This window comes from Fundulus heteroclitus, unplaced genomic scaffold (assembly GCF_011125445.2).
Source record: "Fundulus heteroclitus isolate FHET01 unplaced genomic scaffold, MU-UCD_Fhet_4.1 scaffold_44, whole genome shotgun sequence".
Lineage (NCBI taxonomy): Eukaryota > Metazoa > Chordata > Actinopteri > Cyprinodontiformes > Fundulidae > Fundulus > Fundulus heteroclitus.
The window spans coordinates 1,024,165-1,034,126 of record NW_023396857.1 but is presented as its reverse complement, the minus strand read 5'-3'; the positions used below and the strand labels follow the sequence as shown (position 1 = coordinate 1,034,126).

Below are 9,962 nucleotides of genomic sequence, written 5' to 3'. Positions count from 1 at the left end.
TAAATGGCTTCAATAATTTTTGAGAACAGACCAAGAAATATTGTTTTCATTACCTTCCTTAGTGTTTAATAAACTGGATGGTACAGAATTCTTATTGAAATGATAAAACTCTGCATTTCATAAACAGGTTTTGCTTTTCTGGAAAATGTTATTTAAACCCAACTTCAGTCCACACAATGAGGCTTTATGGAATAAAAGAGTCATCTTAAATAGAAGTAAATCTATGTTTATGGACAAATGTAAAAAAAGAAACATCTGATTAACGACAGGCGATAAATACTCAAATTGGAAGAATTCAATAACAGATTTAATTTAAATTGTTCCACTGGCCTGTACATAAAAATAATTAGAAACATTCCCATAGCACTAACTAATCCAGTTAAATATAGACAATATTATCTCTACCCACATTAAAACAATGTCTAAATATTTTTCACTAACAATGCTTTTTCCAGGCCCTAGAAGAGATCCTTTCTTTTGTAAAAATGTGATAAATGTGAAATCAGGTCCATTTGAACTAAATTTAAAGAAATACATTTTAAATCCATAACAAAATCTATCCCTCTAATGAATTTATCAGATCTAAATTTAAGTTTGAAGTGTAAAAATTACACTTTATAGATAATGGCAAACTATACAAGATTGGTTTCATTGTGAGTCCATAAATATAGATTTTAACTCTTATTGTGTCAATTTGGGACGGTGATTAAAAACAAGCCAAAATAATTCTTAGTCAATAACATTTTTGGTCTTTGCTGCACAGTTAAAATAACATCTGCCAGGTTTCAGGAATGTTCTGCAGATAAAACGGAGCAAACATAAACCGTTTCTATTCCTGGTTGGCAGGGAAGCAAACATGGAAAGTGTCGGGGGTGAATAGTTTGGCAATGCTTTTATTCCTTATTGAAGGAATTTCCCTTATTGTGGCAAACAGCAACATTTCATTCTCGGATGAAGATGAAGTGAATCTGTCCGTCTGATCGGCTGCTGTGTTCTCACTGACGACGGACACTTTCAGGTTTAGTTCAGGTTTAGTTCAGGTTTAGTTTAGTTTTTCTCAGACCGTTGGTCGCTGGTCATCTGAGGAGGTTGAGAAAAACACGAAGCACTCGGCAGAATGAAAGTAATTCAGAACATCAAAGATTTCAGTAAAACTGATGGAACGTCAAGTTTATTGAACCCAGAAGAGCTTCAGGTTCCCCATCAGCTCTCTGATGTTAGCAGCTAATGGACCCACAGCTATCAGCCCCCCCGCAGCAAACTGCGGGTTAAAGTAAAACAGAAAGTGTCACACGGTGTGAGACACTCGGCTCGGCGTCCTTTCACAGCTCAGCAGCTCAGCAGCGTTTGGATCTTTACCGTTCAGCAGCACGGAGCGGCGTGTCATGGCATGCAGGCGGTGCGGCGATCACCGGCGGCGCGCAGCCAGACAGGATTTATCTGCTGCGTCTGCCAGACAGGCAACATGTCACACATCACTGAAAACTCACACACACTGAAGGCAAAGATATTACTTTTTATTTCAAGCCCCTCACAGCCACCAAACAAAGACCACCTCAGGTCCGCCCTGTGTGAGTTTCAGACAGAGCCAACAGTTTTTCTTCACACAGCGGTGGATGTGTGGGAACAGGTTCTTGAACTGGGATCAAAGGCCCGAGTCAGATTCTGGAGACTCGGTTTGGCTGCGATGATAAAACACAAAAACAGAAACAACAAAGAGTTTGGTCTGAAGATATGTGAGAACCTGCAGACACGTCGTTTCAAAAACACCGAAGCGTGAAGCCGAGGACGCTGTGCAAAAACACCAACATGACTTTAAGGAGATTAAGTGCCAAAAAAGGATGAGACTAACTTCATAAATAAAGATAGAAACAGAGGAATAAACAGGGTGTACACAGATACAGGTTATCATTACACATAAAAACTCTGGCCTCACGCAGCCTTAATAAAAAAACACTAAACCGGTTTCCTGCTCAACCTTCAACATGTCGGCACATCAGAGGTCCTCCTGCTCTCTAACAACAGCTTACAACGTTCATTTCACCTCCAGGAAGTCTTTAAATCTGCAGAAATTCAACTTTTAAACTGTTCATAACGCCCAAATTCTTCATGTCAAGCTTGGGGATGTCTTTTTATTTCGTTCCCTATTCCGGATCCAAAATGCAAAGTTCTAAAGCTACATGCTCCGTGTGCAAGTTAAATACTTTAAGGCTTTTTTAATCCAAAATGTTCTGTTTTAGTTTGAAACAATCCAGAATCCTGGGACCTCAGAGTCTGCATCAGATTCTGACGTTCTACATGTTTGGACCATGCTTGTCTGTTCGTGGACCCGTAGAGGTTCTTAAGTCCAGAGTGGGACCAGGTCCAGGAGGTCTGGACCTGCAGCTAGAGAAGAGTTTGTAGATGAGATAAACAGGCAGCTTCTCCAAAGCCTTTGGCTCTCTTTCCTGTCTGCCAGCTTGTTCCTGAACTGGATCCCTGGTTCTGTTCTCCCCTCACAGCCTGTTGTAGCTCTGAGGAACAGGCGAGAACCCGTTGATGCTCACTCTCCTCGCCATCTGCTCCTGGCTCCCGGGAGGGCCGGCTCCCCCCTGCAGGGTCTGAGTCAAGCTAACTTGGGCGGTGCTGAACGAGGTTATTCGCCCACTTCCAGCGATCTGGAGGTTGACTGTGGTGGCGTAGCTGGCCTTCTGGTGCCCCTGTTTGGACAGGGGGGATGGGCTCTGGGCTGAGGGGGTGACTGGAGCATGTCTCTGGTCTTGGAGGTCGCAGCGCTGGTGTGACTCAGGTGGACTGGAGGTTCTCCCTGAGGAGGAGAAGATCAGGCATGAGGAGGAGGAGACGTTCTGCTGGTGAGACGGCCGGGCGACATAAGCACAGATGAGCTGAGTGCGACAGCTTCCCTCCTCCGGTTCTGGGTCTTCCCACTCAGCCCGGCTGTCTGTTGCACCCGGCGAGGTGACGAAGTGTACCGGAGACAGAGGAGCGGTGGGAGTCACGCTGGTTTCTGGGCTGTCGGTACCGTTGTATTTGCTTGACAGTTCCCGGACATCTGGCCAGGGTACGCTGGTGAAATGCTGCCCACCGACGGCAGCCTTGCCGGGGGAAAGCCTGGTGGGAGAGAGTGGGGACTGCAGGCCGGACCGGGGGCTTAGGCAGGATGGGGAGCTGCTGTGGGAGGACCACCCGCTGGTTGGACTGATGGGACAGGACTTATGCTGCTCAAAGGACCCTCGACCATCACCGTTGAAGCCAAGGCATCTTTGGTCCGTCCAAGAGCAACGCAGCGCAGTCCTGCTGCTGCGGGCTAGACTTGAAGGTGCCTCCGCCAGGCTGGAAGAAAGGCGCCTACGGACGGTTTGGGGGGGAAGTGGGGAAAGGGAAGTCCTCCCTGAGGTGGAGGGAGGAATCCTCGGTGATTGAGAACCTGAAGTGGGCGAATACTGAGGGTTCCTGGGTTGAGGGGCTGCTATGTCATTTGTCCAAACTGGCATGCCGATTGGAGGAGGGGAGAGTATCTGAGGGCTCACACATGCAGAGGAATCACCAAAGGAGAAACCTTCCAAGGAACCCCTCGCCAGGTCCAAACGGAGGTCCAGGGGGTTGTGGGCACCTGCCCCCCGTGAACTAGGAGGGTGGGGGGGTTTGTGTGCTATGGGGGAGGAGTAATTATGCAGCGGTGGTGGGGAGCAGAGGCGGACAAACGATGCTGGAGTTGGGGAGACAAACGATGCTGGAGTTGGGGAGACAAACGATGCTGGAGTTGGGGAGACAAACGATGCTGGAGTTGGGGAGGGAGTTGGAGACTGAACTCGTGAGCTGGGCTCAGAGGCAGAAAATGGCCGTGCTACCCGGTTGTGAGACGTGGACCAGAGTGGGTAGTGACTCTGGTGGGTTTCTGAGCCGCCGTCCGCCACCGAGCAGCCTCTGTGACCAACAGCGGCGCCTGCACACCCGTTAGCTGCGGTCACACCGGCAGCGTTGTTGTTGTTGCTGTTCCTGTTGCCATGCTGTGGTGAAGCGGTTTTGGGGTGAAGGAAGGAAGGCCGAGGGGAAGTGGAGGAGGAGGAGGAGGAGTGAGGCTGACGAAGGCCTGGGGATGGAGGGCACTGAGCAGACGGAGAGAGACATGCTGACCGCAGCGATGGCGGGGGACATCTTGGAGGCTGGTAACCATCTTTAGTGCACCCCAGCTGGGCGTAGGCAGGCGCGCTAAAGGCTTGCATGGCTGGAGGAGGGTTGGGTGAGGGGGTGCGGCGTCGCATGTCCGGGATGGAGGAGGGGCTTTGCTCCACCAGCTTCACGGCCGCTGCTTGTTGCCGTGCTGTGTTGCCTTTAACCATACTGTGACTGATAGACTGGCTGATGTGGGAGGCAGCTAAAGATTTGGTAAAAGCAGAGGAGGACGGGGACGGACATGACGGAGGATGGAGGCTGGATGGAGGAGCAGTGGAGGAAGGAGGTCCTTTTGATGACGAGGAGTTTCCAGATAAAGGAGCTAACGGAGTTGGGGTTCTCACAGGGGAGACGGAGGGGGGCGTTGGGGACAGACAGGACAGAGCTGAGGCAAACCCAGCAGGAGGTGCCAGAGTGGGACTAGATACTGGGATAGCCCTGAACGGTGAGGAGCAGGGAGGCGCTCGGACTGAGGAGGCAGATCTCAGAGGAGAAGGGGAACGACGGATGAGGCTGGGGTTGAAGGCCGGAGGAACAGGACTTGGCATCCTCAGGGACGGTCCTGAGACCGGTTCATCTGGCTTCCTGAAAACGACAAAACACAAACTTTAAAGGTCCTGAAAAGGGTTAGTGGGTCAAACACGCAGCTCTCTGCTGTCCTTCAATCAACCACACTGTGCGGTGGATAAGGTCTAAAGCAGTCAGCTGCTCTCCAGACTTCTGAACACCTTGTTATTCACACTTTGGTTGCTTTTCACACAGTGTCTTTTGTTTGTTTGGCCTCCTAAGCTGTGTTTTACTAATGCTATGAATCACACATGCGGTGTGGATGAACCACTTTTGACTCATTAACCACGGCTTAGTAACTCCACGGCCAGTTATTAGCTGAAAACTTGGAACCCAGATGTTGACTTTCCGGTCCATCTACATTCCAACTATCGTTTCCTGGCAACAAAGTCAAACAGATGTCTGATTTCCAGGATGTCTGGCTTCTTAATCATAGGTGCATGAGATACTATAGGAGACTGTAGAGCAGCGGTTCTGGTTCTGGTTCTGAGGACCCACTGTCCTGCAGGTTCCAGATGTTTCCCTGCCTCCACACACCTGTCTTCAATAAAGTGGTGGTGAGGCCCTTGATGGCTGCTGAGAAAGTAATGCTGTCATTTCATTCAGGCGCACTTCAGCAGAGACACACCTAAAGCATGAAGGACAGTGGTTCCTGAGGTTGCCGGTTGAAAACCATTGCTGTAGAGCTTCTCCTCAGCTTCAAATGAACGGTCTGTAGACCTAAAACATCTTCTGTCCTCCAGGTAAGCAGGACACAAGGTTCACTATATCAAATCTCATGGAAAATATTTTCCATTCTTTTCACAATTTCAGATCTGCATCTGATCCGTTTCAGGATCCGGATCAGATCCTGGACTGAAATTGAGTAAAAAAGCAGCAAAGCAACATTTAAAGCCTTCCAGAAAGCCTGGAGAACCGTTGGTGGTTAAATGAAAACCTCTATGGTGTGTCAAAATACCTCTAGAATGGGTGGTGTGCTGAGCTCAACCATTCACAAATCAAGAGATAATTTGGAAATTAAAGGTATTACGTAAAAAAGATAACATAAAGAGCTCCTTAATTATGTGTTTAAATTGATTGTTTTCTCTTTATTAAATTGCACATTTTGACTGTTTTTCTTTCTTAAAAAGATCAAGCATTCATGTATTAAATGAGTGAAATGATGATTATTTTAGTGCAGTCCAAGTGTCTGGCAGGCTAAGGAGAAAGTAGGTTTGTGGAAAAGAGGAAGTAGCGCTTGGAAGGAGACTGCAGCTGCTGGCTCCAGGAAATCTGCCCAGAAGAAAAGAGGAAGTGGAACCAGACAGAAGGACGATCGTGGAGCCAAAGGAAGAACACGGCGCCCGTGTCTCTGAGAACCGCAGAGACTGAGTCAGATTATCTATTTTTCGTGTTTTTCCACAATTCGGAGCCAACGATCTGCAAATCGTGTCAAGAAGAACTGCTGTGGTTTTGACCTGGTTGATGAGAAGATCCTAGATGTCCAGAAGATGCGAGTTGCACCCATGAGATGTTAGCTCTGCAGTTAGACCAACCTCTCAAGCCAAGGAGACGCTCCTCAGGCACGGACATCAAGGCAGAGACTCAAGGCGTGAGTCTTTGTGAGCGGGACATTAACGGGACATCGGGTTTGACATCAAGAGAAGGGAAGCTGTTCGGCTGAACAACTCCTTATCCAGCAATCAAAGTCACTTTGGGATTCCATCTGAGGTTCGGGTCAGTCTGCTCCTCTAAAGTTAAAATCCTCTCCTGAACATATTAGTAAGCAGCCTTAGATAAGAGATAGGACGTTGATTAAATATTAATTTGAGTCAACATTTTTCCGAGTTCTTCTATGATTGTAAAACAGTCATGGTGCATGGTTCTAGAAATATTTTGGAGGTCTTAAAAAGGTTGCCTATAGCCCAAACTTTAAAACAACACCCTTAGGGACTCTTGAGTCTTTAAAAAATACTGATCGTGTAACAAGTGCTGATTTATAGGAGTAGGAGCCACCGTTAACTAGGGCGGTGGATGGGGTGCAGGGTGCCTGACCTGTCCACTGAAGAAGGGTGTGGCCCTAGGACGGAGGTGGTTAGCTGGTCAGTCATGTTCTACTCATCTAGCTGAAAAGGTCTCACAGGAACTCTAAACAGAGTAATACCCGTTAGATTCAGAGGTCTTTAGAACCCCAGCTGAGCTTTAACCCAAAATAGGAAGTATGTGGGGAGCGGGATTTTAGTTCAAAGCCACAAAGCTGACAGGTGTCACTAGTTTTTAACCAGGTTGTGGTTGGTTCTGGTTGGTTCTGCTCCATGAAGACATGTTGAGCAGACGTCGATCTAACCCAGCAGAACGTTGCTTTAAATGCTCAGGCTACATTTTAGGCTACATTCCTCTGGGATTCAGCTCTATTTCCCAACACCGGACTCATGTTTGAGTCTTACAGGAATCTGAAGCAGCGTATCGCTCATTTTCCACTGAAGTAAATCAAGATCACTCTCAGAGTTTAGGCCTTTTTTGGTATGTTCACACAAATTGTTACCCCATTTTTTTTATTCCAGTAAGATAAATCCGTTTCTCCTAATTGCTACTGCATGTCTCCGTTATTTGTTCAGCTTGGATGGAACAAACAGGAACTTAATCAGTTGTTGGGTCTTTGCTTTACTTGTTGAAAGTATGCAACGATAACGCCTGATAGAAAATAAGGAGAACTTGCTGGATTCCAGTTATTCTTAAACATCTCCCATATTTGGGGACAACTGAAGCCAGACTGTTTCTCCATGAACGCTGGACTTAGAAAACTTAGCAAACCTCAGCAGAATGAAGGCGTGCCAAGGAAAACAACCAGAGCTGCATTGCTGCTGTTCACAGGAATAAACAGAGAGCCCACATTTCATCTGCCGCTCATTATTTTCAGCGTTGAACCATAAACTGCAAGCGAATCAAAAGGCTGAGACATGGAGGGTGTTTGGAGAAAGTCTACCTTCCCAGATCAGTCTGAACGCCTTCAGACATTCAATCCATTTTAACATATTTTCCACAAATATCAACATGGTAGAAGATGAATTCATCCTGTTTTTAACAGGATGAATTCATCTTATGACTAGAACTGCGGTTCTTTATTTATCCGGGCTGGCGGCAGACCTGGCTCTGCTGAAAGGTTGAGGACCCTGCTTTAGGACGACATTACGCCCCCTGGTGGCCGCTGTAGACGAGCCAGCGCTGTGAATGTAATTCCACATTCACAGCGCCTAGACACACAATTATGAGTTCTGGTTGAAAATCAGACTCTCATCGCTGTCTACCAGCTCTGAAGTTATTCAGAACGTTTATTTTTAAGTCTTGCCAGAGATTCTCAACTGGATTCAGGTCTGGACTTTGACTAGGCCACTCTCAGGCTGCAGGTTCAGGCTGGTTCTCCTGCAGGAAGGAGAACCTCCACCTGAGCCTCAGGTCTTCTTGCTCCATCCATCTTCCCATCAACTCTGCCCTGCTGCCCTGTCCCCCAGCATGATGCTGCCACCACCGTGTTTCAGGGCGATGGATCTTCTTCTACATGCTTGCTCTGCCGCCTACATGACTTTGGACCAACTGCAACTAGAACCTTTTATGACTTCCATCTAACAAAGGCCAGGTGTGCAGAGTGCATAACTAATTCTTCCACCAGAGCTGTGGGTCTCTGCAGCTCCTCCAGAGACACCACGGTCCTCCTGCTTCTCTGATCAATGCTCTCCTGCCTGTCAGTCCAGGTCCTGGACCAGAACCGCCTCCCTGACCTGTCTGCTGGGTTCTACATGATGCTGGTTGTTCTCTGATGTTCTCTAAGGAACCTGTGGGTGGGGCCTGCAGCAGAACATCTGCAGTCTCTCAGGCTCACACCCAGCTGGACTCTGGTTGGGTGAATCCTGAAGGCAGCTGGTGGCACATGATGAGGAGCTGAATATAGATTCACACCCTTTTTAAATCCGTCTATGATTTATTTTCGCTTCCCGGTTCTTTCACATAAAATCACAGAGGAACAGCCTAGGGGTGTGAACCTCTGAGGGGTTCTGTGTTTCGCGGGTTCGGATCTTAAGGAGTTCTGGTCCAGTCAGGACCCAAAGCTGCTGATACGTACCTGAGGTCCTTCTCAGGTGTTCTGCTGACGGTCCAGGGTACCGCTGAGGCCCGCTGGACCCCGGCCAGCAGCTCCGTGGGTCTCTGGTTGGTGAAAGTCGGCAGCAGATCTGCAGATGTTGCAGCGCACCTCGAAGCAGACCAACTTGGACTGGGTGCAGCTTTGACTTTGTGAAGATGCTGGGAGGTCTGGGTGACGGTTCCGTCGTTCACCGGGTCCACCGGGTCCACCGGGTCCATCAGGTCCGTCGGCACAACACAAAGTTCTCTTGAGGCCTTTTCTGCACAGGTCTCTGCAGAACTTCCTTCATTTTCTCTCCCAGGTTCTGCTATCTTCTGCCTCCCCATGGACCCCAGTGGTTCCTCTGCCCTGGGCTCTCCTTGGGCCGGTTCTTCTCTCAGTCCCGGACGAGACCCCCAGGTGGTTCTGGACCCTGACTGAAGACTCCCGTCTGTCTCTGTGACCCCCCGGTCCTGGCGGGGGCCCCCGTTCTCCTGTTTATCTGGTGCAGCTGCTACATCTGGGTCGTGTTCCTCCTCGCTGGGCGCCCTGCAGGCCTCAGGGTCCGCCGGCGGAGTGGAGAGACTTGCTGATGAAGACGAGTAAACACAGCATCCTTCATCTCGGCCCGCGCTGCTGAAAGAAGGATGGAGTCAGCGGTCCGGTCTTGGTTCTGGTGTGAGCATTAGATCATCTTCTGTAAACAACTCACCCGCCTGCTGCCTGCTGCACTTCAGACTCAGCATCAGCAGGAACATCTTGATGTTTCTCCTCAGGAGAGCCTCTGGACTCTGAACATCTACCCTGCAGAGCTGCGGGCGACACCGAGGGGCTGGAGCTGCTCCATCTGGACCCCCGAGGCTCGGGCTGGGCGCCGGCCCGGTGAGCGGGTCCAGGAGAGGCGGAGGACAGGGCGGCGTCCGTGCTGCAGGCCTGGTTCTGATGGGACGGACCTTCTCCTGGCGCGCTGCAGGTCAGCGTGAAGAGGAAGTCTCTGGGCCCGGAGAGCGCGGGGGTCACATGACCCAACGGGGTCACATGACCCAACGGCGCCGGCTCACAGGGCGCCGGCCCCTCCTCCTGGGAATCTGCAGAGAAGAAAACACGTTCAGACGTCTGA

The 9,962-nt window shown here is 49.3% G+C and overlaps 1 protein-coding gene across 5 annotated transcripts in view; it reads right to left on the bottom strand.

Annotated features, from left to right (window-relative positions):
* Positions 1-1,496: 1,496 nt before the first annotated feature.
* plekhg2 (pleckstrin homology domain containing, family G (with RhoGef domain) member 2) overlaps positions 1,497-9,962 on the bottom strand; it is an 84,282-nt gene continuing 75,816 nt past the window's right edge. For 4 of the 5 annotated variants that reach the window (XM_036131485.1, XM_036131487.1, XM_036131488.1 and 1 more), the window contains 3 exons: positions 9,555-9,930; positions 8,843-9,478; positions 1,497-4,761 (listed from right to left, as the gene is read on the bottom strand). In XM_036131485.1, the coding sequence (XP_035987378.1) occupies positions 2,496-4,761; positions 8,843-9,478; positions 9,555-9,930 (3,278 nt within the window). In that variant the 3' untranslated portion in view covers positions 1,497-2,495. The remainder of the gene's footprint in view (positions 4,762-8,842; positions 9,479-9,554; positions 9,931-9,962) is intronic. The other variant, XM_036131486.1, reaches the window with a different exon arrangement.